This window comes from Osmia lignaria, chromosome 8, assembly GCF_051020975.1.
Source record: "Osmia lignaria lignaria isolate PbOS001 chromosome 8, iyOsmLign1, whole genome shotgun sequence".
Lineage (NCBI taxonomy): Eukaryota > Metazoa > Arthropoda > Insecta > Hymenoptera > Megachilidae > Osmia > Osmia lignaria.
In genome coordinates, this window is record NC_135039.1 from 9,985,528 (window position 1) to 10,012,968 (window position 27,441).

The window sequence follows — 27,441 nt, forward strand, 5'->3', positions numbered from 1 at the left end:
ATTCCTGTAGCGATGGTTTTTCGACAACAATATGTTTTTAAATAAGGTAAGCGGAAGTTAAGTTCTAGGGTATGCGAGAACCAATCAGGTTATACATATAAGGCAATATGGCGTCACAGTAACATAGCAAATCCGCTAAAAGTGTCAAACTTTACACGCTCATAACTTTTTAACCATTGGATTCTTAAAGTTAAGCCTTGCATTTTCAGATTCTACGCATCAAAAACTATAGATTAAAAAAAAAAAATGTCGAAAATTTTGGGTCCGGTAAAGTAAAGTTTAACCCCCAATTTTCATCCATTCGTCAACATTATTGTTTTCAATGATAACCAACATATTCTATGAAATATATCTCCATGTGACCTTACAAAACCGGTGGCCGTTGGCGCCGGGAGTTGGGGTTCCAGACGAAAACAAAGGCATGTCCAGTCATACCGACTGCCACAGGATCAATCAATAAAATGGTAAGTATCGAGCCATTGAACTTCTGCTGGTCGGGACGTCGTAGGACGTCGTGGAGAGGGTAAAAATTTGTCCCACGTCCCACGGTTCTGGCATCACTGCTGCTGGTTAGTGTTCTCTTCTTTCGGAAAATCGATCGATAACTCCTCAATCAGTTTGAACTGTTTTTGTATCGGCTTTTGTTTTGTATCTGCTTTTGTTTTGTACCGTTTGCATCTGTAATCGTGGGAGTCCCATTTATAGCAATCCGTATAAAATATAAAGGTAATGAAAAACATACATATAAAAGTAATTTGGTCCAATTATTTTCATGCAACTATGGTTACTAAGGTTCTTTTACTTATATACTTATATGGTTTTTTATGAATTGCAGCAAAGTAGAATAAAGCGACAGTGAAATGGATTTGTCACGTGCATTACAACTTGTAATATCCAAGTTGAAAGATACATGTATTTCAAGGGAGAAGTTACAACGTGAAGACGAAGTGATTATACAATTGCGAAACAATGAAAATCTAATGTAAGCAAGTATTTATATTTTCTGTGCCTATAACATTCGCTTTTACTGTAAACTTCATATATTTAGGAAACGCATACACTTATTGTTGGAAGGCTATTATGACAAGAGAGATTTAAAATCTGTGGATTTGGGAAAGTCTTACAGGAAGAAAGGAAATGATCGGTTCCAAAAGAAACATTACACTGAAAGTATTAAATCTTACACATTGTGTGCATTGTACAGTCCTCCAAGCAGTAATGAACTGTCAATTGCATATGCAAATAGATCTGCCTGTTTATTTTATTTAAATAGATACAATGTAAGTTACATGCCAATTTCCAAATTACCAAATTTGAAAATTTGATATTTCTATGTTTCCAAATTTCTCCATTTATAACATTGAAATTTTCAAATTTGGAAATTTATAAAATTAGAAATACCGAATTTTCAAATTTTCGAATTTCTAAGGTATGGAATACTATAGAAAAAATGAACATGGTCCATCCTAGAAATAAAGCCAATATATAATAAAATTTTTTTCCGAAGCATTTTATAGAACAAATTAGCAATTTTAAAAATTTGAAAGTTTGGTAAATGAGCTGTCTATTTGCCAAATCGATTAGCTTGAAAAAAAAAACAAAAAGTAGGGAAATTTATAAAATATAAAAAGTTAAACATCAATCAAGTGCTTTGACACTAAAATTTAAAAAAAATTCAAAAAGTGGAGTTAATCACTTTGGCTTGCGAATGGCTCAATTGGTAAATTTGTAAACCAATAAATTAATATATGTTGTTATTATGTTAAGGATTGTATAAATGATATCAAATTAGCACTGAACTTAAATTATCCTATAAATTGGTGTTACAAGATCTATTTGCGCGCAGCTCAATGTTATTTGAAATTAGGCAAGAGGCAATTAGCAGAAGAAATGTTATTTAAAGTACAAGAAATGATTAATAATCCAGACTACATTGTTGCTGCAATGAAAGGTAACATCATGAGTTTACGTATTAACAATCTCTATAACTATTTTATTTGCAGATCATATTAAGAAAAAGATTTCTGAAATAACACTCTCTGACTCAAGTATAGAACCTAATGAACAAAAGAGTAATGGTTTATCAAAAATAAAATCTCAAATTAAGTTTGAAGAAAATGAGAATTTTTCGAATGCATCAAGTAGTATAGATAAAAAGTATAACGAAGAAGTAGGGAGACATGTGGTAGCAAATAGGATGATAAAAAGGGGTGAAATTCTTTTCTTAGAAAAGCCTGTAAGTTTTGTATCAGTGAACTTTGATGGGTTGAGCGATTATTGCCATCATTGCAATTGTTTAACTAGAGATGTTCCTGTTCCGTAAGTAAATTTTATGTATAAAATATTTAATTAAATATTTATATTATAGTTATTTATAATTAATATAGAATATTTATAATTAAACAATTAAATATTAAAGCATTTATGTTCTGTATTATTTTAGGTGTAAAAATTGTTTGAATACTTGTTACTGTAGCGAAGAATGTTTAAGCGAAGCATGGTCATTGTACCATATGTGGGAATGCGTAGCAAGCCAAATGGGTTTATTGAAGAACATTGGAATAGGACGTTTAGCGTTGAAAGTTCTACTTACTTGTTCAACTATGACTGATACAGTCAGATTTAATGAAATGCATAGCTTACTTACCCATTTTAATAAAATTCCTGTGGATGATTTAATAGACTATGGGGTTGTAAGTATATCAGTAAAAGATGACGGGCAAGTGTAAGTACGTTGAATTCTTCAACTGGTACTCGATCTGCCCGTCACTGTTAAAAAACGAGATCAAATTTTGCATTTAGTTTATGCAATGATAATTTTTACAGACAGCTCTTGTGCTTACTATATATTTGTCGAAATACACCGATTTCTTTAAATTGCCTCTTGAAGAATTTTTAATGAACAAATTTTTTGATGATCCGCTTAAATCAGTTCGTGATGACAAACAACTTTATGTTGCTTCTTTACTCTTAAAACATATTCTTCAACTTGTTGCTAATGCGCATGCAATTTCAAGTTCAAATACATTGTTAAGTCACAATACGGAAGATATTGTGGCATCAGGAATTTACCCTTCTACGAGTATGATGAACCATTCTTGTAATCCTAATATTATTACTATGTAAGTATGCGCAGCATATGCTTGACTGAAATTGTACATGTATATTTATGTGATATGTATACTACAAGATTTAATATTGCAGTTTCATGGATCAATATATCATTATTAAAGCTGCGACAGATATTTTAGCAGATGAAGAAGTTTTTATTTCTTATGGTATGGTAATGTTGGCGTTATTAGATAGAAGCCTAGTTACGTTAACATATAATACAAATTCGTTCCTGAGTATTTTATAGAGTAATGTAAATATTAACGTTATAAAATTGTTAATAGGTCCACATTTCAGACATATGGAAATGGAGAAAAGACAGGAAATTTTAAAAAGTCAGTTTCATTTTACTTGTAAATGTAAGCCTTGTACTTCATTGAAATCCTGTAAATCAAAAGACATTGAAAGGGTATTTTATCTCCAAAATATGGATTGGCAAAATAAAGAACCATTGATAAATATTATGAGTGCTGCGACTAAAGTACATATGGAAAGTGGTTCGTATAACAAAATTGTATTTATAATATTAGGTGGCTATAACACCTTCTTAGTTACTATTTAAAATTTAAATATTCTGGATTTACTATGGATTTAAAAAGTGGCTCGAGCATATGATTTCAAAAGTTGGAGTTAATATGATTTTTAAGGAATAAATCTTCACTTAAAAAAGGAAAAAGCACCGAATTAATTTCTACACATATCTAAAATAATTTTAAATAAAAACATAATTTAATTTTTAGGTCGAATAGAAGAGGGTGTAGCATGTATGGATAGAACAATTGCCATAGCGAAGGGAAGATATAGGTTTTTTGATACAAAACTTCTTATTACATTAAATACTTTTGCAGATCTGTGTCTTGAATATTTACAAATATCAAATACTAATAACACGTACAAGTAAATTTAACGAAATTTTTCAAAATAAATAGAATTTATAATTATCTCTATATTTAATGATATTTTTCTGTTACAGAATTGTACAAAAACATGCTGAAGAATATTTAAATGAAATGGAAGAAATGGTAAATTGGAATTATGGATCTTGGAGTAAAATTTATGAAGATGTAAAAATAAAACAAGAAAAAATTGTTCCTGTTCATAAACGTTTTAACATGTAATTGTACGATTTATAATTTAATTATATAAAAGTATTATTTCGAATGGTGTGTATTGCATTTATTTCATGTATACATATATCTGATATTGATACATAATAATAATTTAAATTAAATAAATATTGATCTGTCGGAAGGAATCTGTATAGTAATTTATATGATTTTATTTAAATGTTCTCGCGCACAAATTTTTGTACTAGGATAGAACAGATGGTGTTCGTTCTCGAGGCATAAATTCACAATCCTTCCAGAACAAAGGCACAATAAAAGAAAGAACAGTAGGATCACTCTGCCAAAAAGCGTACTAATAATTGTCTCTCGCGCATGACCATATACAGTGACTATAGATAGTGACTACTATCTACAGTCACTGCCATATATAAGGATAGACCACGTGACAGCGCCGAGAGGCTGAGAGCGGAATAGAAAGAGAAAGTTGCATAAAGGGTCTTTCTGTCTTTGTCTAGCTGCACATGCGCAGCAGCGCTTGTTTACTTTGCTTTGTTTGTCTTGTTTTGTAATATCATTCAAAATGCCAAAGAAATGCATGATGTGTAAATCCGAACTGACACCACGTGAGAATCAAATATTTGATCACGTATAATATAAAAATGTACCATTACTTATTGTTCAAAATACGTTATTTAAAAAAAAAACAAGTTTGGAATCGAACTAGGAACTACAATACACCATGCATCATTATTAATATTATTAATATAGTATGTACATACAAGATGTACATGCGACCAGAAATCGTAACCTCTCTCCTAGGGTGACCAATACTTGATCAAGCCTCAACTTTGGACGTATCTTGAAGAAAGTCCTTTCTACAATTTCTTCACTCGGGGCCGGGGGGGGGGGGGGGGGGGGGGGGGGGAGTATTGTGGCAGCCGGCTACGAAGTCGGTAATGAAGAAAACGCCTTCTAGAAAAATCTCAACACAACACCGCCTTTATTAAAACATGCTCGCTGTTCATGAAGTAGTTTCCTTAGCCTTGATTCAGTAGTTTCTGCGAAAACGGTGACTATTCGGCGCTTCAGGGCTTCATATTTTCCATGTTCCGGCGGCGATTCGAGGATGTCGGAGACGATTGGTAGAATTGTTTGTTCCAGATGCATGACGATACCAAAGAGGAGGTCTCTTGACGATACATTTGTATTTCGAGTCATCGCTTACGACTCAGGCGACGGAGAAGGCTGCTTCGACTTGTTTGAACCATAAAGAAGGATTCTCCTTCCAGAATGGTGGAAGTTTAACCAGTCGAGCCGTTTCGATATTTGCCTCAGGAGGATTTGAAAAAGGTGGTGCTTACTGCACTGCTGCTGGTTCCTCCAGTTTCATTTAAAGTCTTCTGTCGTGAACAGGCGAATAAAACATTTCTTTGACAGAGAAAATTAAGGTCTTCCTTCTTTGCGAAACTAAGTTATTGCTGCTGTATGTATTCTTTTAAATCACGTCGAGGTCACCAGAATATGGATTCAGAATATTATAAAGATTTATTAAAATTGGAATTTTGAAAAGGTTGACATGTCTTTACGGTATGATGGTTAACGAAGGAATGAATGTTCACAAAAGTTATTTGAATTTGTTAAAATATAATAAATGAACAGCGAGCATGTTTTAATAAAGGCGGCGTTGAGATTTTTCTTGAAGGCGTTTTCTTCATTACCGACTTCGTACCCCGCCGCCGCCACAACGCTTATGGGGTCTTATCCCATATTAAAAATTAAAAGTTAAAACATTCGGTTGTACAAATTAAAAGATTTATTGAAAAGGGAATTTTGAAAGGTTGACATGTCTTAATGGTTTGAGGATTTAGTGAAGAATGAATGTTCATAAAATTAATTCCAATTTGTTTTAAACATGACAAATGAACGGATAAATATAGTTTGAAAGAGGTGGCGGTGAGAATAATCTTGACGACGTTATCTTCTTTATCGACATTAACGTCGGCCGCCACAACGCTTGTAGCGTCGTCGCGTCGTCGCCTATACGTTTCCGCTTCCGGCGCTCGATTTCAAATTGTTTATTTAACTTTTATTCAGTTGTCCTGAATTGCTTTTGTTCATCTTCCTCCGGCTTTGAGACACGTCGATTAAAAACGGTGCCGTGTAGATTTCTGAATCGCATTCCTTGCAGTATTTTCTCTTGTGAGATTTTCTTTAAAGTACGTTTGAGTTCTTGTGAACTTTTGCGTAAAAATGTATAGTGATTCAAATTGATTAGTTCCAAGTTTATTGTGTTACACGTTTGAACGCCATCGTCTTAACGATTGATTATCTTTAGTGTTTCTTGTTATTTGTTAAATATTTTATATTATTAAAACTCTTAAAATTTGATTTTAATTAGTTTATCAGTTTAGAGTTAAATGTGATTAAATAGAGTTTCAACTTATATACGAAGTGAGGTGTAGGTAAATCAGAACACGCTATACCGACAGAGGTGTCTTACCGTGCACTTGATCTACTTTACCATCACCCCACACGCTTGTGGAGGACTTATTCCGTATTTAAAATGAATGGTCAACGCTTCAATTGTGAAAATATATATTTGGAAATATTGATATAAAGGTTGACACGTCTTTAGGCTTGGAGAATTTGGCGAAGAATGAATAGTTACAAAAGTTATTCCAATTTGTTTAAAATGACAAATGAACAATAAACGTAGTTATAAAAAGGTGGCGATGAGAATAATCTTCAATCTTCTTTATCGACTACGGCCGCCACACGCTCCCGATTATCGTGCCATCTACCAGCACCAGGAGGAAACAATTTCTCCAACCGCGCCCTCTTTATTAGGGTGCTCTGGGCCTGACGCTGTCGCCTCGATACAACCCCATTATGCCCCATTCCACTGTTCTACGCGACCGGAAGGTTCAAGGCACGCGTCCTTCACTTTCATTGTCATTTTCTTCAGTACAAGTCTTTGTTTTAATAAAAGACTTCATTTTTATAAATCAGTGAAATCACTAAATTCAGTAATTATATAGATATAAAATATGAATGCAAGAGGTGGATATCGTTGTTCTTTCAAAGGGTGCCCAAGTGCAAGCAGTGAGGAACGAGGAATAAAAGAAACTTTGTTTCGATTCCCAAAAGATGTAGAAAGGTCAGTTTATTATATTACTTGCTTTCCATTTATTGTGGTTTTTAAAGCCGATTGCATGAACAATTTTCAAATATTAAACAAATTTTAAAAGTACCTTTAAAGTTAAGCTCGATTTAATTTTTAAATTGTTCTATAATTAATCAGTAGCTGTACAATTAATGAAAGTATTTTCCTATGTATTGTATAAAGGTCAAAATTGTGGATATTAGCTTGTAACAGAGAGGAATTGCTTGTAAAGACAGCCACACAACTCTATAGTGGTTATAGAGTATGTAAGCTTCATTTTGCAACGAACATGTTCTTAAATTATGAGAGAACAAGATTACAGCCACATGCTGTTCCAAGTTCCATTGTGAGAAATAATGGTAAGTTATTTACAAATAAAATATAATAATATTACAATAATTGTAGTAATATTACAAATGGGAAATTATAACAGTCATATTTCTGTTTGCTTTAGTGTTTACTAAAATTTACTTTTTGTATTTCCTGGAATTATATATGATATGATATGTTGCAGATGAAGAATCAAGTTCAAAAAGCTTAAATGTAGAAATAAACTGCATAAACAATTTAAATATACAGGAAGAAAATATTGCAATAGATATATTCAATGAAAGCAACCAGGACAACACACATATTGACAAAACAATACCAAACGTGTCAGATGTATCAGAAGTTGGAACTCAAACATCTTTGTCACTATCTTCTACATCTCCGCAAAAAGCACATCTTTATCAACAAATAAGAGCATATAAAAGAAAAATAGCAAATTTGGAATCGCAATTGCATGAAGCAAAAAAAAGAAAAGAAGACATTAATTCATTAGATGCACTCCTAGACAAATATTTTCCACAACAGACATCCAAATATTTGAAAACCCAAGTACGTCTCTTTCAGAAGGATGCAAAAGGTAGACAATATGAACTTCATTTATACAGTTATACGGTTTAATAGGCTTTTTATAGTATTCTATTACGAAATCTCTTTTTGATTGTACCGATTGTTTTTCAAATTAAAGCCCGCGCACAACCAACAATATGGCGATCTTTTAGTCATTAGATCAAAGGTGCCGACACGGAATAAGCCTACTGTTCTTTCCTATACTGTGACAAAGGCATGTTTAGTCTTCTATGTACTATCTGTAGTCGGCTCTAGCCATCACTATTACAAACAACTTATTAGCACTGACAATACATTCTCAATAAAATTATTAGACAAAGGCAAAGAACATAATTAGCAGCTCTGCATTGAAGCGCGTCAGTCTAGATTTGGACGTCGAAGAAGCAGAAGTGTTTATTTCTACGTTACACAATTGCTTTACAAATTAAAACGTTAATTACAATTAAATTGCAAAATTAAAGCGCCATCTATAAAAAAAATCGCGGAAACTGAATACTCGGTAACTTACCGACTGTCGCAGGATAGGTCGGTAAGTTGTTGAGTAGTTTTCGCGACTTTTTTTATAGATGGTGCAGGAGTCGAATTTGTAATTAGTTTACCGCCGAAAAAAATGTCACTCTACATTTTTAACTTACTTTTTTACATGTAGATTTACCCCCTTCTGGTGGTTGCAACCCTAGATCGATGACACCCTGTATGATAAAACTTTCTAAGCATCTCAAATTTGAGAATGTTTTCTATTATGAGATTATCAGTTTTTACACAATATATTGATACACTAAAAACATTAATATGTATAGATATGTTAAACTTGTTAGAAAGTAGTAATACAACAGAAATTTATTTTTATACAAAAGTTTATATTATTAAATTAACATATGTTTATACAAAAAATCTTCATTAATGATAATGATAGCAATTTGGAGAAACATAAATTATTTTAAATAACATTACGTACCAGCAAGAAAAAATAAACTTCAGCGATAAATATTAAATAAATAACATTTCAATTACTATTACAGTATTATAATCAACAAGTATAAACTTACAAGGATACATAGAGCAAGCATAATAGTAATATGCATAACTATAGGACGCAACAAGATTTCAAGATTGTCTTTACAATGTAATTTTATCTCTAAAAATATTTTATACTAAGAGTAATTATATATAAGAAGTTATAAATCTTAATCCTTTAAGAAATTAGGATATTAAAATGAACGAAATGTGTATCGTATATGTAGCTGTAATTACTTTTAAGTATTTTATTTGTTTTTTTTTTTTTCGCGTATTTATTTATTTACATTTTATTTCTCTTCGTCTAGCTTCTGTGTCGTATTACATAATTTTCTAACAATGTATAAAATTGACTCTTCATTACGATAAAAAATATATTTGCATTCTGTATAAAAGAAAAAAAATTAAAACACCTAGGCAGAAAATGTAGATATGTTAATGTTATTGGCTGCTTACACTATTAATGCCATTCAAAATTATTTAGATGTACCATTATATTTTGGCACTATTCAATTTTATATCAATATTTAAATGTTACTTTTAAAGCTTCTCTTTTATAGTAAGTTTCATTTATAAAGTATAAAAATGATGTGATGAAAATTGTATAAATTACACATACAAGGATTTATTTAAAAAAAAATATAAAATAAAATATTTTAAATTAAAATACACTAATTTTTACAGAAATTTGTTATTTTCTTTTTATTTTAAACGGATTAAAATCAATTTTTTTAATTTGTTTACTCTACAAGACAAAAATTCATTATTAACTAAATACTATTTACGTTATCAGAATTGATTGCAAACGCAAATAATTCTTTAATAAATTCTACTTATAAGTATAATTTTTTATTCATAATAAACAAGCTGATTTACTAATAGTTTTATTAAAATATTGTAATTGTTACAAATTATGACCTTCTTTTATTAATTACAAATTAATATAAGAATATTTTCATATATTAATATTTAATAATCATATATGTAACTGAATGATCAAAATCCTGTATGTACAGAAATATACACAATCATTAGATTTGATTTTAACACGCATAAATCAAGAAAAAGATCATGACAAACTAAAAGAAATTTTACTTATACATACATTACTTTTGATAATACTTTACATGTCATTTTACAGTGACATTTTTAATACTATGTACAAAAAACTAATTAAATGAGATAAAAAATGATTTTTTAAATAATTGGTTGAACAAATGGAAATATTAACATATAAATAAATTGGCATGTTCATGAAGAATTCTACTATCCTTTTAAGGCATGTCTCAGTTCATGAGTAGGATATTAGAAAATTATTTTTACGCTTAAACATGGACATATGATTAAAAATACTTTAAACTGAATATGTAATAGATGCAAATATATTACATATTAGAACTAATGAAAAATTAATAATAATGTAAGTTTCTTATAATTCTGTTTAATTATTTATAACGCTTACTTGAAATAATTAAACAGAATTAAATGGTTTAAAAAAAAAAATTTTCAAACCTTGACGATTTTGATCACACAGGATGCATATAATGAGTTACGCTTACAAATAATTAGTTGTGTTTAAAAAGTTACTTTATCTGCGCATGTAATTGACAACTGGATAAATAATAAAGAAAATCATATCGGTAAAATATAAAAAGAAACGATAATTATAATCTGCATTGTCAAAAACTTCAAAAAATGTATACTGTCTTTATAATAATAATTTCATAAAAAATACTTTTTATTTGATTTAAAACAAATATGAACAGAAAATTGAAGGGAAAATGATTCAAATACAAATATACGAATTTTAATTTATAACTCTGTTTAAATGCATAATATTTATGCACAATGAAAAATTGAATAAAGTTTAATTTAAATGAAACCTCATAATGCATAATATTTGTATAATTTTCTATATAGTTACTAGTGAATTTGCTATAAGCTTATCTATTAAATCATTTAGTTAATATGTAAACTATCTTAGATAAAAAATAACTTACATATATCACAATTTGTTTCATTTAATAAAAGAAGCACTGACATTGTTAGTAGTAAAAAGTTTTATTATTAACTTCACCTATGTAATATTTTATGTTAATGCATTAGAAGGTCCCTGATTAAAAATTAATTTTTTCGGATACCGAAGAAAGTTCTTTCATAAGTTATTTGAATAAAACGAAAATTTCAATGAGAATTGAGTTGCATAAATTTCTTTTTGATGAAAATATTAATAACTCACATACCATATTCTTTTATTATTAGAACCATAGAAAAAAACGAAAAGGAAAAAAGTGGAATTATAAAGGCCGATCAAAGAATAACGCTTATAAAACTTGTACTGCATTAAAATAATTAAAGAAAATAACATATAAATTACCGAATAGTTAAAATGATATGCTTGTGAAACTTTTGAAGTCACCGATACTAGAGTAGGACAGCAAAACTTGTCTCGTTCACGTACCTTGATTAAGAAGGCATGGACATAAGTAATGTATCCACTTATCTCCGATATTTAGGATAGAATGGCAATACTACGTCTAGGTCCACCTATGCATATGTTATCTAAACTTGACCATTTTTTAAAACCAGTACGTAAAGCTTCAGCAGTAACTTTATCTTCGTAAACTCTGGACATAGCTTCCAACTTTTGAGCTTTTTCTTTACTGAGTGGTTCGCTAGGGAATGTTAATTCGTTTGCTTCTGCAAGTGTGCGGAGATCAAAATAATATTTAGCATATACGCTTGAAGGAACATTTATGTTGAATTGCAGCATTTCCAAAAACTGCCTCTCTAATTCATTCCTAATTAAATATGAAACATTTCATGAAAAATTCTTGACGCGTAAGCTTATTACTTTATAAAAAGAAAATGTAGACTTACATATCTTCTACCGTAATATCTTTAAGAATTTGGCAATAATCCACGTTCCATACTGCCTGATCGTCCCAAACTTTTGATGCTAGTAAAATAGCACCTAGCACTATTCGCTTCCAATTAGCTGGTGTTATATCTATCTCCGCATAGGTAAGTAAACGTTCTAAGTAAACTAACGTTATGATGGCACATTCAGCTGTAAGTTGAGCAGCATTAAATAAGGTCTTCACGAATTTGTAAATTTGTTTGTGTTCCGGATTTTGCTTATCATAATCTTCTGTAACGCCTTCTCTCTGTAAATAAATAAATAAAATATTTATAAATGGTTTTACAAATTGGCAACAAATGTAGGTGGAATTAAATTACCGTTAAAGGATGAAGTTTTTCATCAAATATATCAATTTGTCGCTGCGAAGTTCTATTTTTAATATGGTAATAAACAGCTAAGGCAACGCATTTCACAGTATTTTTTAAATTTGGTTGTGAAACAGTACTGTCATCTAAGTATATTGTACTGCAACTACTACTTTTTTTTAAAGACCTTACATCTGCAATTTGGTGCTGACTTTTTTTTCTTACCATACCATCTAAAAGAAATTTTCAATAAATTAATCACACCTTTCTTAAGTATAACATAAATTATATAATTAACAGAGATTAATGAATTATAATCCAAAGAATTTAGAGATAACAAGATGCACATACTTTCGATAGCTTGTTTAGACCGTTCCATAAAAATAGTACCAGCGCATGGATGTAACGATGGATCTGAATCCCAATCTTCTGGCTCACGTTCGCTAATGTGTTGTAGATTATTAACGCTAATTCCACCTTCCGGCAGATGTTCCTCAAGACCGCGCGTGATTCCCTCAGATTCTAATTCCTTACGTCCAACTTGTGGACTGGAATTAACACAGCAACTACTTTTATTCCCCATTCTTGTGTAAGAGACTTGTCGATGTCTCTATTGTTTTTACTCTAATGAAAGTTTACGAAATGTAAATGAAACAACAATACTTAATATCACGGTGATTGTATAGATGGTTTAGTTTAAAGTTCCTCACAACACATACTTCACATGTTGCTTTTAGATGACAATCAGCTGATAAAGCTATCAGCAATATTAATATACATTCTTTATTATCGACATTGATGCTTAAACGCACCATGTATGATCAACAAAAAATCATAAATCTCAACATAAAAATTGTATGTAAAAATTTCAAAAACCACTTTATAAATTTATTGCAACTAATAACGTGATTAATGTCTATTACAATGACAACGCCTTTAAGCACGCTTCGTGCCGGTTGATTTATTGGTGAAATCATCGGTCAGTCAAATTTCATTTCTGCTCGTATACACGAGCTATAATACGATTTCTCCTTGTTGCACGCCATTCTCATTCTTACTATACATTTAATGTAATTATTTTAATTTTTTTTCTGTTTTCTTGCACGCCGCCCTTAAACTCTTGTTTTGATATTGCATATTCATGTATGAACTATAACGCATATATATACATGAGAGATGTTTCACTTCAACTTTTTATTTTTGCTCGCAAGCATATTTTCATTGGTGTTTTCTTAAAAACTTTTCACATCCTCTCTAAAGACAACAACTTTTCATTATATCTACATTATGATTGGCCGAAAGCTAGGGATTTTAAGAATTTATTTTATAAAAACACATTATATATATAACAATAGTTTTCAAACTCATCAATCTTTTAAATATTTTCTATTAACATTACAATAAAGGGATAATTTAGATATAATATTTATACCCTTAGGGGTATGTTCCTTATTATAACTAAACTTAATTATTTTTCTATATATATGTATACACAGGAATTGTAATTACAAATTTATTTTACGTATAATTATAAAGAAAAATTTGACATGATTACTTACATGACTCTTTACCTTATACATATATATATATGTTCATTATTTTACAGGAATTTTACATTGAAAATTAACAATACAGTTACACTTTTATAGTATCGTAATAAATAATGAATGATTAAAAATATATTATAGAAAATACATACGCAAGCGCATCGGTTAATGAAATTTCAAGGTGATTTTAAATTAAGTAGTTGTGACATTATTATCTACTTAAATAAAAGAAATGTCGCAAGCTTTTACAAACGGCTATACATCATTGTTGATTACAACGAGTATTTGTATAGGTATAAAAATGTAATGATGTTCAGTTAACAAGTTTTAGTGAAAGGTGAAAGCGCGCAATGTTACGCGAACTTGAAATTAAAAATAACAGGTTATGTACCGAGAAAAATACCGCCATAATTGATTGGATAGATTATGTTAATACATCAATCACATACGATGAATTCTTTTCAAAATATATAAACCTGAATAAACCATGTATCTTTAAATCAAACATAACAGAAAATTGGTCATGTAGAAGACAGTGGAACCTGGATGGTGCACCAGATTTTGATGTCCTTGATATATTGTATGGTAAATTAATTATAAATATATATTTTATGTATATACTTTCAAAGTGCTTTAAATGTACATAATCTATAACATATTTTACACAATGTTCACTTAAATTGTGTTCTTATAGGAAATTGTGTGGTACCAGTCGCAGATTGCAATAAAAAGTATTATAATTCCCAATCCAAAGATGATATGGAAATGAAAGATTACTTAAATTACTGGACAGAATATGCAAAAAGTAATTATTCAGATTCTATGCCGCTTTTATATTTAAAAGATTGGCATTGTCCAAAATTATTTCCTAATGCTCCAATGTATAATGTCCCCGAATATTTTGCATCTGATTGGCTAAATGAATATTATATCGCTAATCCAGAATTAAATGATGATTATCGATTCGTGTATATGGGACCAAAAGGAACATGGTAAATGAATATTTACAAATTTCTTAAACATTACATTACTTATCTTTCGAAGTTGCATAAGTAAGAAGGTCAGATTTTTCATATCTAGGACACCGTTGCACGCTGATGTATTTGGATCTTATAGTTGGTCAGCGAATATAGTTGGGAGGAAACATTGGTTACTCTTTCCTCCGGGTCAAGAAGACTTTTTGCGAGATATCCATGGACAATTAATATACGATGCAACCTCTGACGAGCTTAATGATTATACAAAATATAAAGCTTACGATAAACGTGCATTAAAGTATATCGATGTGATTCAAGCAGAAGGTGAAATTATGTTCGTACCATCTGGATGGCATCATCAAGTTTGGAACTTGGTAAGTGTACTTGATCATTGTTTTTAAAATTAAAAGGAAAATACATAACATTTACTGTAATATTCATTTATAGGAAGACACAATTTCTGTTAACCATAACTGGATCAACGGGTGTAATATTCTAAATGTATGGCATGGTTTGAAAAAGGAATTATCCTCTGTAATGAAAGAAGTTAACGATTGCAAAGATATGCACGATTGGGCAGAACAGTGTCAACTAATATTAAAGTCGACATACGGAATGGATTATAGTCTGTTCTTCGATTTCTTAACATTTATAGCTAAAAAACGATTAAATGTGTTTTCAAATAATGAGGAAGCAATAAGCTTTAATAAATATAAGTTTGGAAACAATCATTGCACGTTTGATCTTCATGCGATAAAATTAGTATTAATAGATTTTATCACGGATATGGAAGAGAAATCTATTTATCATTTAATTTGTGACAAGAATCAAGGTCATAAACTGTTGAATAAAATTTTATTACTTCTACAATCCCATTACGATGCTGAAAATATTTCTACATGATCGAAAAACCGAAACTTTGATTAAAATAAATGACCAAGAAATATCTCTATTTATAATGTAAATAGTATGAGATGTAAATAATGTAATGTAAAATATTAAATTTTTATATAAAGTAAAAGAAACAAAAGAATAAATACCTTCTTTCGGTTAAATTTCAATTACAATTTATAAAAAAAAAAAAAATAACACGTAACATACTACTTTATTCGTACGATAACATTAGTATAATACAACATTATTTATTCTCTTATACCTTTAGCGATTAACATACTTTCCCTCCTTACGAATAATAAATCCTACTTTGCGATATCTAGGTACGTTAATATAATAAATATAAATTGTTATATATATTTAACATATATAAGATTGTATATTGTAAATACTGCACATAATGTACTATAAAGAAAAAGATTTTATCATATTTTTATTACTTACTAATAATGATTGAACAGTTTTGTATTACAAAATACTATATTTATATGAAATTAAATTTCATTTCAATGAATCTAAAACATAAATAATGTGACAAATTAATATGACCCGTCCTGAAAATAATAAAGGAAAAAAGTGTTGAAAAGAAACAATTAAATAAAGAATGATCATCAATTATTCACATTATTCATATCAAATGAATTTTCCTGCTCCTTCTTCCTTTACATTTCATTATATTTTAATATCTATAAATATAGAAAAAGAAAGTAACATTGTTCTACTTCAATAATAGCAAATTGTAAACTGTAAAATTTTATATATTTATTTGTACAGTATTTGACAATTGTACAATATATTTATGAACATGTTACTTTATTATCTTCATGGGAATTGTAAGTATTAAAATAATAGGTGCCCGTAAACTTTTCTATATTATCTTAAATTTTACAAATTATATATGCACAAGTGCTTTATGTATATACGATATATGTACAGTTATGTACAGTTTTATTATTAATAAAAATATACAAAATGTATAAGATATGTTACATGTACATGTTATACACATATATATGTATTATCTATAAACAGAAATAATGAAATTAATGTTATAACATACATGTACGGTATTTTTAAAGAAGAAACATACCATTACTTTTAAGAAATTAAATGTTTTATATTTGATATTTAATTTTGATAAATTTTAATTGTAATACATTAGCAACCGGAGAAATGCTGTTACAAGATAGAAGTATTCTTTTTATCGTATAAAAATTCTGTGCTTAATCTCATTTTGTAACTATTAAATAACATCGATATGAATGTATGCATGCGCAGATTGAACAGGTCATTCCATCCAGATACGCTTGATTTAAGAAGTGATTTCTATAAATTTGTTACAAATGATTTTATAAACAGACAGATGGATTATTCCATTTCAGTATACTTTCTGAACACGTAAACCTATGAAATATTAATTTCAAAGTCGAAAAGTTCATTGAAAAGTAACAAAAAAATGTCTTTTGTGAAAGAAGTTAATATATTTCTGTATAAGTCCTATTAAAGATTTGTATAAAATATTGCACTGATAATCCATTTAGAAAAAAATGGGGTTTCCACATAGTTTTGTTATTTCATATTAAAAGAAAAGATTGTCATGGATAAAAGGTATAAAAAGGGATATTACTTTAAATTATTTTCGTATAAACTAATATTCTAATTAAAAACAAGCAAATATAATATGTACTTCCATTATTTACACACACAGGCACGCGGCACGCATACTTAACTATTGCATTTCTTCCTTAACTTTTCATACTAGTACCAATTTCTGCTTGCATGGCAAGTACCTCACTTAAGGTATCACGTTTTACAAAGTCTTCTTATTTAATTACCAACAATTAACACTATTACAAAGATTAGACTCCACGCAACGTGATTTTATATCAATTATCTCGAATAATGTTTTTTCTTCTTTATACCTATATAATAGATACATATTTTTCATTGTCACATTTTACACGTTTCAACATTTTTTTTTTTTTTTTTTTTTTTTTTTTGTGAAAATAGGTAATGGAATTGAATTGCACTCTCTGATAATCATCACAAAAGAGTTCATAATTAGTAAGCAATAAATCTTTGCTATTCTTAATAGAAGGAATTTTGATAAAATTTTTATGTTTTTATAATAAAATATAATATTTAAATAATATTTTATGTATGCATGTATACATAACTATTCATATACCAATTTATGTTCTTCAGATGAAATAAATTAAGATTAAAACTAATATCTGAAGGGTGTATATATATATATATATATATATATATGTATAATGAAACATATTAAACAGTTTATTCACACGACGTGCCGTTAATGAATTGATAAATTATATATCAAATATTCTCTGTGACAGACCAATTTCAGAAAAAAAAAAAAAATGAAAATAAAAGCATCAAACTTATTTTACTTTTTTTTGCTACCCTTCCTTTTAATTTAATAATAATTATATAGGATGTGTAGATAATGTTTGTAACGGTACTGTTGGAGTTGTAGGCGTTGTTAAAACCGGAATAGGCATTGAAGGTATCGGTTGATGCGTTTGCCTTGGCGGTGATAAAAGTTCTTGTCTATCTCGTTCTCTTTCTCTACCCGGACGCCATGCTTCTAGTAATGCTTCAACCCTTTCCTCGGTGGGTCCCCAACGAGCAGTACCAGCAGTATTTTGTAACCATACTACTAAAGTACCATGTGCTGCTCTAATATTAACTTCACCTCTGAAATAGAAACATACTTGTAACTTTACTGTTTTTTAATATGCAAACATATACAGGGTGTCCCAGAACTGGGGTAGGAACGGAAGAGGGATGATTGGTGAGGTCATTCTAAACAACTTTCTCCTTTGCCAAAATGTTGGTTAAGGCTTCGTTTTCGAGTTATTATCGAAAAACACTGGCCAATCAGAGCGCGCCGTTAGCGCGGGCCGAACCACGCGAGTGTTGGGTATGTTCCGCGTGGTCGTGATCAAGTGCATCGGCACCACGTCGGTGTAATAAGATTCGTTGTTCATGAGTAATCAATAATTCGATACAATTATTCTTTTCTTTTTTTTATTCATTATCCGATGCAACTTCTATTCAACGAATCCCATCATACCGACGTAGTGCCGAGGCACCTGATCACGACCGCGCGGAACATACCCAACACTCTCGTGGTTCGGCCCGCGCTAACGACGCGCTCTGATTGGCCAGTGTTTTTCGATAATAACTCGAAAACGAAGCCTTAACCAACATTTTGGCAAAGGAAAAAGTTGTTTAGAATGACCTCACCAATCATCCCTCTTCCGTTCCTACCCCAGTTCTGGGACACCCTGTAGCATTAAAACATACTTTGGTAGTATGTGCTGAAATCCATGTCTATATTCATGTTCCATAGCTGGTACCACTACTTGTTTCCTCTTAAAATGACTGCTTTCTAATTTGATAAGTGCGTTAGGCGCTGGATCTCTCCATTCGGGTAAGAATACCACAAAAGACAAGGGCTCGGTTGAATCAGCTAAAAGACGTTCAAAATGATTGACCATCGCTTCCATAAGTTCCTCGCAATACGGTGGGTTTGCTTGGAACGAGCCACTGACTGGTCTGAAGTCCAGAAACGGTCCTCTCGATCCGAAATACGAATCCGTATCGGCGAATGCTGAACAGTATTGTCTAAAGTAGCAGTTCAACGGAGATGCGAAACATTCGAACGACACGCCGAATGATCTTTGAAGGCATTCAAAGACCGTAACCGGGAGAGCCATTTGCGTTGCTTGCCCTTCGTTGATCCCGAGATACGTTTGGTAACGTTTTAACATACACCAAACACGGGGCAAAAACATTTCAAACTTTTTGTCGTCGAAACAATTGTATCTGTACAGATGTTCTAATTTAGCGAGATGCATGTTATTAATACACAATGTATCACCGTGGAAACGCAACATCGTTTGTTCACGTTCAGGAAGATAATCCACTTGTGGAAGCCGGGATGTTGGAAGAGAAAACTGAACCGGATAACACCAAACTTTTCTTTGAGTACTGGCTGGACCTCCTAACGGTATAACGTTCCCTAAACCGTTATCTTTCAGTATTTGATTGTTTTTATGTTTAACCTTTTTCGCATACTCTGTTGACAAATGATATATCTTCAGGCAGATACCCTCGACACTAGCTTTTACAGTCTCTGTTAAGTGCGGCTGACACTGTCGTTTCAAATGTGCCAGACGATCTTGGAAATCATCGAAGGTAGCACCAACTGTTCGTCTTAACCACTGAAACGTATCCTCCGCGTTCCATTTTACTACTTTTCTACTCTCCGACGATGCCGCTCTTGATTCGATCATTTTCTTCGCAGCCTCTGCGTATCGTGACAACTGTTTCCTCGCGTCGCCGGTGAATTTTGGTCGGACTAATTTAATAGGGATGTCGTTCATGATTTCACGATACATAGACATGGAGATTTCCGGAAAACACTGACTCGGTAATAAGGGATCCGAGCCGCAGTCTATAACTTTCCTTTCCATTAACCATCTGTTGAAAGAATCCTTAGGGGCATCTATCGATTCACGGGTATGACACAATTCTTGATAACATTGCCTTAATTTTGCAAGCAAACCGCAACGTAACGCTTCCGTTTCAGGGTGAACGTGCGGTAAATTTGATGGTGCTCTCTCGTATATTATAACGTTCGTTGGAATTTCCAAATCCCATGGGCCGCTAGTGTTAGAATAAAGTGCGTTAAAATGTTTGACGATATATCAACGTGGTAATTGAAGATATTGTATACTTGAACGTACGCTAAAACAAATTTCTTCGCTGCTGGAACAACGCTGTCCTCTGAAGCTCTACGCTTGAGCGTTCCTCCTGAAGGTATGGCACCGTTTCCAGCAACAGGTGGAACGCCGCAGATACCAAGCGGATCCGTAATTGGGTCAAACTTGAATATAGATACAGTTGACACGTATAAGTTTATGTTTCTATTAATTTACAATCAAATTATATACCTTAGTACCTGAGGTTTCAAAGGTGGTATTACCCATAAAGATTCTCCTGTTAATTTGTTCCAGAAATATGGACGATTTTCACGTTTACTCCAACACTTTTTCCATCCTTGTTGCTGTAGTTCAGGCGACAATTCAGGTTCTGCGAATGTTCCTGGCGGTGTACCCTGTAATCGTTGACATAAATGTTATTAGAGAAACAAAATATTTTATTATAATTTACATGTAATTATTTTAAATTAGATTTGTTCAGAAATTGCTTTTCAATTTTGTAAACTTTTGTATAATTACCTGTGTTATTAAATTTGATTGTTGCATGTGTCCAAGTTGCGAACAATGATCGGCTACGGTTTGCGTAGAATTTAACATAGGTGCTTGAAGTTTTACAGGTGTAGGAACTATAACTTGCGTAACCGTTGGATTTGCATCTTGTTGCAGCGACTGATGATGATGATGCATTGTAGATAACGATGCGGACTGCCCGGGCAACGTCTCCCAAGTAGAAGTATTAGGTATATCTTGTTTTCCTCCGCTTACTTCATTCATTGTTTAATATGTTTTATCGAATACTTTAACACATGTAATGTAATTATATTTTTCAACAGGTATTTCAAAACATATAACAGCTATATGTATATATGTACACAAACAAATTTAATATAATTTTGTTATTCCTCTATAGTATATACGCAATTCAATACCAAATATTATACAAAAATTATTACTTCTGTAGAAATAACAAATGATTTACAAACGTATAAATAGAAACATTATGTTTGGTAAAATAAGAGATACATTTTGATAGAAATACTTTCTCAAAATGAGTTATCTTTGTTATTATATTGTAAATTAAAAGGAAAGAAAATTATAGTATTCTTTATCTTCGATAAGTTTGTAAATATAAAAATATACAAATTATATGACAACATTTCGTAATTCAATGTTTGTTTACATACTACAAAAACGTTTGATAAATTCTTGATTTTTCGTCGCATACGATTATGTAAATTTATAAAAACTGTTTGAACATTAAAACAGAACTTACTACAGTTAACAATGTTGTTAATTTGTAAGAAATGTATAACAGAACTTAGAATTCATTCATGATTTGTGAAATTTGACGCAACGACCTCCACCCGTGAGATACCATTTGCTTGAACTGAAATTCTAGCGATAGGAAACTTAAAGCTATTCACCACAATGAACAGCAAATTCATGGAGAAAAAACATTTTGTATAAAAAAAGAAAAACATTGAAATGATATTAATTTATATAAAACAATGTCGTAAAACTTGTAATTTACATCTTTTCTGTACAAATATGTTACAATTATTTGATTGCATAAGCCAACAAAGCTTAATGTTATCATTTTTATTTATAAATATATTATAAATTTTCAGAAAATAATTTTACAACACACGTATATATGGTATCATAATATTTAGATGAGAACTAAATATTGTAATCTATAAATAGATCTTAAAAAAATTATATAAATAAAATTATGATCAAAACACTAGATACGACGGAAAAAACTAGAGAAACAACCATTATAGTTTTATTACTTCATTTTATTGAAAAATGCATGTTATCATCAATTATGATCAATTCTATGAGAGCAAATGTGTTATATTTTAAATAAATAAATATCGATGCTTAATTATACGGCAGTATATAGTGAATCCTTTCTATTGCTTTTTTATCTAAGGATTGCGCGGCCAAATCAAAGCAATATGGCGGCTTGACACAATAACTTTTGATACGGAATATATTATTTTGATTGTGATGAAATACTTATCAAAAGATTATTAAATTTCGATTGATTCGAAAATTTGTAAAAAACTGTCGTATGCTGTACGAGCTTAACTGTAACGTACTCATAAGTTACACAGAAGTGAAGCTTATTCAATGTAAAACTTAATTGTGCTTCCAAAATTTATTTTATTAATGGACGCAAAGATGTCCCTAATTATTAAATTAAACTAGTATTGTTATGCAGTAAGTTTTAGTATCAATTTACCGTCTTTCTATGAAGAATTATGTCGTCTACACAAAGCAAAATGCGAGGTACACAATTATTATAGCTCAAAGTAACCTTGTATTTTACACTATTTTCTTTTTCTTCTATTCATTTATCTGATAAATATAAACTGATCGTTTCAATAAATATTTAATATTATGTTCATTATACTGTATCATGTTTAAAATACAAAAAACTTTTAAATACAGGTCCTGGAAGACCACCAAAATCAAAAAATTCCTGTACATGGTGCGGGGAAACTAAACAACCTTTAAAATATGTTCTTCCGACGCAGCATGGAAAAAAAGAATTTTGTTCAGAAACATGTTTGTCTGAATTTCGCAAAGCTTATGTACGAGGTGCTTGCGTTCAATGTGACAATGTTATCAGAGGCACGCCAGTGAGATTAGAACAAAAAGATGGGCCAACAAAGGATTTTTGTTCTTCATTTTGCTTAAATAAACATCAAAAAAGGGAAGGACAAGTGGATATGAAGAAAAGTTAGTAACTTATTGAAATTTCAAAGTAATGAAAGAAAATATTAATGTAAAACATTATGTAGCGTTATAGTTCTGTTAACAACCAATTTTTATTCGCCAGATAATAGGGACCACTCGTCACCTTCACCGTCTCTCACTCCGTCTGGATTAATAAGCGGAAATAATGTTCCATCTACAACTCAATCTTTCACCAGTACAAATCATACAAATATATCTCATCCTCCATCAACGTCTACCGGCCCTTTTCAATACGAAACATACCAAACATTTGATTGGGATCTTTATTTGAAAGAAACAAATAGTCAAGCAGCACCTGTTGAATGTTTTAAACAGGTATATTACATCGGTAACATAAAAATGAAAACTTCCATTAAAAGAGATTCTGTTTTAGCACGAAGTTCCGCCGACTAACGAGTTTAAAATGGGCATGAAGTTAGAAGCTCTGGATCCTCGCAATTTAACGTCAACGTGTATCGCAACGGTTGTTGGTGTCCTTGGTCCTCGCCTAAGATTAAGGTTGGACGGTTCGGATAATAAAAATGATTTCTGGCGTTTAGTCGATAGCAACGAGATTCATCCGATCGGTCATTGTGAAAAATCTGGCGGGATGTTACAACCTCCGTTAGGCTTCAGAATGAATGCTTCCAGTTGGCCAATGTTTCTTTTAAAAACATTGAACGGCGCAGAAATGGCACCCGCGAAAGTATTTAAACGCGAACCAAAAACTCCACGCTCTAATATGTTCGAAGTTGGACATAAACTAGAAGCCATAGATAAAAAGAATCCGCAACTTATATGTACAGCAACTGTTGGTGCTGTTAAAGATGATATGATACATATTACGTTTGATGGTTGGCGAGGAGCATTCGATTATTGGTGTCGTTTCGACTCTAGAGATATTTTTCCTGCTGGATGGTGTTTTAAAAGTGGTCATCCGTTGCAACCACCGAGACAGAAATGTAAGAAAAATTATAAAATATTAAACTATGTGTTTGTCAACTGACAATATTATGTTAGTATTTCATCAAATTTATATGTGCGACTGTTTATAGCAACAGGGCCTAATAGATTTAAGTCAAGAACTAGTAATATCTTACCGGTAATGGCAGTATCTGGTGCTGGTACTAACGGAGAACCAGCTGTTGCGTTAGTGAGCCCTGCAGGTTCGAGCGCTCCTCCGCAACCAGCTACAGAACCTGATACTAGTACAGCTAATACCAAATCACATACTATAGAGAATAGTATGCAATTGGATAACTCTACCTTGTCATCGCCAACGGCTGCGAAACAACCACGAAAATCCGTTCCAGGTAGATGTACAGGGTGTCTCAGTACTCGCATAACTCTCGGAAATGGGGGGTTGCTGGGGTGATTCTGAACAACTATTTCCTTTACCAAAATGTCGTTTGAAGCTTCGTTTTTGAATTATTAACGAAAAACACTGGCCAATCAGAGCGCGCGGTCTACCACGAGAGCGTTGGCTCTGAACCGCGCTCGGTCGTGAACAAACGCATTGGCGCAGCCTGGGTTATTCATGAATAACGAATAATTCCACATTGTTCATAATTTAACCCATTATCCGCCAATGTCCCATTTTTGGGACACATTTTTAATTTTTTTTCTTTCAAAAGTTATTAAAGTTATTAAAAGAAAAAAAATTTGAAAATATGTCCCAAAAATGGGACATTGGCGAATAATGGGTTAAGACAATGTAATATTTGTCGCACGCTGTGCCAATGCGTTTGTTCACGACCGAGCGCGGTTCAGAGCCAACGCTCCCGTGGCTGAGCGCGCGCTGTGATTGGCCAGTGTTTTTCGTTAATAAATCAAAAACGAAGCTTCAAACGACATTTTGGTAAAGGAAAAAGTTATTCAGAATCACCCGAGCAACCCCCCATTTCCGGGAGATACCCTGTATTTACAAATTATAAAATAAGATGCCCATTTTTTTCAATGTACCCTTCTATTTACTCATCAAAACTTATTGTTAGTACATAACTGATTTATTCAAAATGAAAAGAGGATTATTGTTATAATTAGAACTTGAAGCAGCAACATCTACTACTCAGTCTGAAAGTTCCATAAATCGCACGCCTTCTGCAGAACCAGCAGAATGGACAATCGAAGATGTAATACATTATATAGGTGTTACCGACCCTGCATTAGGACAGCATGCAGATCTATTTAGAAAGCATGTATGTTAATATGCTTAGTCATTTATTTATGGTCAGATGATTAATTAAAATATTTATATTGCAGCTAATGAAAGTAAATGTTTTCAGGAAATTGATGGGAAAGCTCTGCTACTTTTGAATTCTGACATGATGATGAAGTATATGGGACTGAAACTTGGACCAGCACTTAAAATATGCAACTTGGTAAATCGTATTAAAGGTAGAAGGCATATACTTCTATGACTTTATCAAACATCAAAATATGTACAGTGAGTTAAATTGACGCATTACTTAAACTGGCTGGTCAAATTTGTTTTCATTACTGAGAACAAAATAATATATAAGTTGTTAAAATAATGTGAATATATTGATTGTAATCTTTCGCAACCTATTCATTTACCAATTAACATAGATCTTAAGTGAAAAAGAATCAAAGTTTAATTTTATCTTAGTATTAAAATATTATTTTCCTTCGAGAAATGTAAGATTACATTAATTATGTGAATATACAGTTTTTTGATAATGAAGAAAATTAACAGTATCCTCTTATACAACCTAGTTAAGCTAGCTGATTCAATTCTAAATATTAATAAGTATCATAGTGAGAAAATTATTTTACGTTCCATTTGTCTTTTTTAGACTTTCTTGTAATCAGTATGCATTTCCTAACCAAAACAACATTCATTAAATAATTTCACGTCCTTCAGACTGTATTAGTAATGAAAAATGATATAAAAAAGATATAGTATGTATTTACACACCATGGATGATATATCTAATGCATCTTTCAATTTATGTTCAAACAACAATATAATTTAAACTAAATCGACAAAATTAAAGCAAAACTTCTTGCTTAATGCAATTTAGTTGAAAAAATAAACCTTAGAAGAGGGGTGTACAAAGTGTAATTATGTTCACTTTAGTAATATGTATTTAAAAATCATTACTTTTATATATAATTACGTTATTTACTTAATACTGTAGTAATAAATAATACAACATAATTTTTTATGTAAAAAAACAGCAAGAAATATTTTGTTTTATATTCACTGTATAATGCGATTTTATGTTTTTTTCATTTACCAATATCATTTGTTATAAATGTTTCTAAATACTGCATGTAATAGGTCTGTGTTTACAAAAGAAAATATGCATCTATGAGATTGGACGTTTAAATCGTTTATGTTAAATTACATTAAACCATGTAACTGCATTTCTTACATAATATATTAACATTTCATTTTTCAAAGAATAATGAATATGTAATAAAACACACATTGAACATGTAATTCAAATAAAGTCGAATTGCTATGTCGTATGTGTTTTAGAATATATATTTTTATATTTTACACAAGTAAATATTTATATTTTTTATAATAATGATTACTCATGTTTTTCTTACACTTCTACTTTTATGTAAAAAAAAACCAAAACAAAAACAGAAAAGTTTCTAAATATTACATAATATATTAACGTAATATCATAAGAAAATTATTAAAATGTGAAATATTTGAAATAATTCATGAACAGGGGCATTATAAGGTAATTTATATAATTCTTATAGTTTGTATGAATACAGTATTATTTTCATTTCTTTTTCATTTATCTTTTTCTCTATTTTCTAAATAATATTGAAAAATAACTCGTATTGCACAGTAATCGCATAAATATCATTTCTATTTCAGTATGTATATATGGAAGCTAATAAGGTGTGCAAAATTATCTCTGTGATATATTGCATAGTATTAACATTAACAATTAGTCCTTAAGTATGTAGTACAAACGTAAAAAATAGAATATTTCTCCACTATACATTCAATTTATATTTAATCTACTATGAAGTTTAAATCATGGATTTCTTGTATGT

At 30.9% G+C, this 27,441-nt stretch overlaps 6 protein-coding genes across 15 annotated transcripts; 4 read left to right on the plus strand and 2 right to left on the minus strand.

Annotated features, from left to right (window-relative positions):
* The first annotated feature begins 119 nt into the window (after positions 1-119).
* Positions 120-4,245, plus strand: LOC117608847 (protein-lysine N-methyltransferase SMYD4). 4 transcript variants are annotated; one of them, XM_034334507.2, is made up of 11 exons: positions 120-464; positions 836-982; positions 1,049-1,280; positions 1,768-1,951; positions 2,004-2,319; positions 2,444-2,693; positions 2,827-3,122; positions 3,205-3,278; positions 3,396-3,608; positions 3,852-3,915; positions 4,085-4,244. In XM_034334507.2, exons 2-11 carry the CDS (start codon positions 861-863, stop codon positions 4,227-4,229), a joined length of 1,896 nt encoding a protein of 631 aa, XP_034190398.2. In that variant the 5' UTR covers positions 120-464; positions 836-860; the 3' UTR covers positions 4,230-4,244. The 4 variants fall into 4 exon arrangements, with proteins under 4 accessions (XP_034190398.2, XP_034190396.2, XP_034190399.2 ...); XM_034334505.2 differs by having other exon boundaries at positions 121-464; positions 3,852-4,008; positions 4,085-4,245; XM_034334506.2 differs by lacking the exon at positions 120-464 and adding an exon at positions 520-726 and having other exon boundaries at positions 3,852-4,008; positions 4,085-4,245.
* A 2,328-nt stretch (positions 4,246-6,573) lies between these two features.
* Positions 6,574-9,522, plus strand: LOC117608869 (uncharacterized). 4 transcript variants are annotated; one of them, XM_034334593.2, is made up of 4 exons: positions 6,574-7,335; positions 7,525-7,700; positions 7,856-8,248; positions 8,357-9,522. In XM_034334593.2, the coding sequence occupies exons 1-4, from the start codon at positions 7,226-7,228 to the stop codon at positions 8,395-8,397; spliced, it is 720 nt and encodes a 239-aa protein (XP_034190484.1). In that variant the 5' UTR covers positions 6,574-7,225; the 3' UTR covers positions 8,398-9,522. The 4 variants fall into 4 exon arrangements, with proteins under 4 accessions (XP_034190484.1, XP_034190485.1, XP_076545643.1 ...); XM_034334594.2 differs by having other exon boundaries at positions 6,574-7,107; positions 7,217-7,335; positions 7,856-9,522; XM_034334595.2 differs by having other exon boundaries at positions 6,577-7,335; positions 9,261-9,522.
* CycY (cyclin Y) lies at positions 9,502-13,740 on the minus strand. Its single transcript, XM_034334567.2, has 5 exons — positions 13,203-13,740; positions 12,835-13,107; positions 12,496-12,716; positions 12,136-12,422; positions 9,502-12,056 (listed from the first exon to the last, which is right to left on the minus strand). Exons 2-5 carry the CDS (start codon positions 13,064-13,066, stop codon positions 11,768-11,770), a joined length of 1,029 nt encoding a protein of 342 aa, XP_034190458.1. The 5' UTR covers positions 13,067-13,107; positions 13,203-13,740; the 3' UTR covers positions 9,502-11,767.
* Positions 13,741-14,121: 381 nt separating this feature from the next.
* Positions 14,122-16,318, plus strand: JMJD4 (jumonji domain containing 4). The gene is made up of 4 exons (XM_034334563.2): positions 14,122-14,615; positions 14,725-15,022; positions 15,111-15,381; positions 15,455-16,318. The coding sequence occupies exons 1-4, from the start codon at positions 14,381-14,383 to the stop codon at positions 15,908-15,910; spliced, it is 1,260 nt and encodes a 419-aa protein (XP_034190454.1). The 5' UTR covers positions 14,122-14,380; the 3' UTR covers positions 15,911-16,318.
* Positions 16,319-18,272: 1,954 nt separating this feature from the next.
* Positions 18,273-22,175, minus strand: Pcif1 (Phosphorylated CTD-interacting factor 1). Of its 3 annotated transcripts, none has more exons than XM_034334503.2 (6): positions 21,926-22,175; positions 21,172-21,416; positions 20,892-21,047; positions 20,677-20,816; positions 19,232-20,596; positions 18,273-18,619 (listed from the first exon to the last, which is right to left on the minus strand). In XM_034334503.2, the coding sequence occupies exons 2-6, from the start codon at positions 21,337-21,339 to the stop codon at positions 18,349-18,351; spliced, it is 2,100 nt and encodes a 699-aa protein (XP_034190394.1). In that variant the 5' UTR covers positions 21,340-21,416; positions 21,926-22,175; the 3' UTR covers positions 18,273-18,348. The 3 variants fall into 3 exon arrangements, with proteins under 3 accessions (XP_034190394.1, XP_034190393.1, XP_034190395.1); XM_034334502.2 differs by having other exon boundaries at positions 21,172-21,449; XM_034334504.2 differs by lacking the exons at positions 21,172-21,416; positions 21,926-22,175 and having other exon boundaries at positions 20,884-21,045.
* A 298-nt stretch (positions 22,176-22,473) lies between these two features.
* On the plus strand, positions 22,474-26,907 carry Scm (Polycomb protein Scm). 2 transcript variants are annotated; one of them, XM_034334529.2, is made up of 7 exons: positions 22,474-22,947; positions 23,110-23,400; positions 23,501-23,733; positions 23,792-24,359; positions 24,459-24,710; positions 25,441-25,595; positions 25,683-26,907. In XM_034334529.2, the coding sequence occupies exons 1-7, from the start codon at positions 22,920-22,922 to the stop codon at positions 25,815-25,817; spliced, it is 1,662 nt and encodes a 553-aa protein (XP_034190420.1). In that variant the 5' UTR covers positions 22,474-22,919; the 3' UTR covers positions 25,818-26,907. The 2 variants fall into 2 exon arrangements, with proteins under 2 accessions (XP_034190420.1, XP_034190419.1); XM_034334528.2 differs by having other exon boundaries at positions 22,477-22,947; positions 24,453-24,710; positions 25,683-26,903.
* The last annotated feature ends 534 nt before the right edge of the window (positions 26,908-27,441 follow it).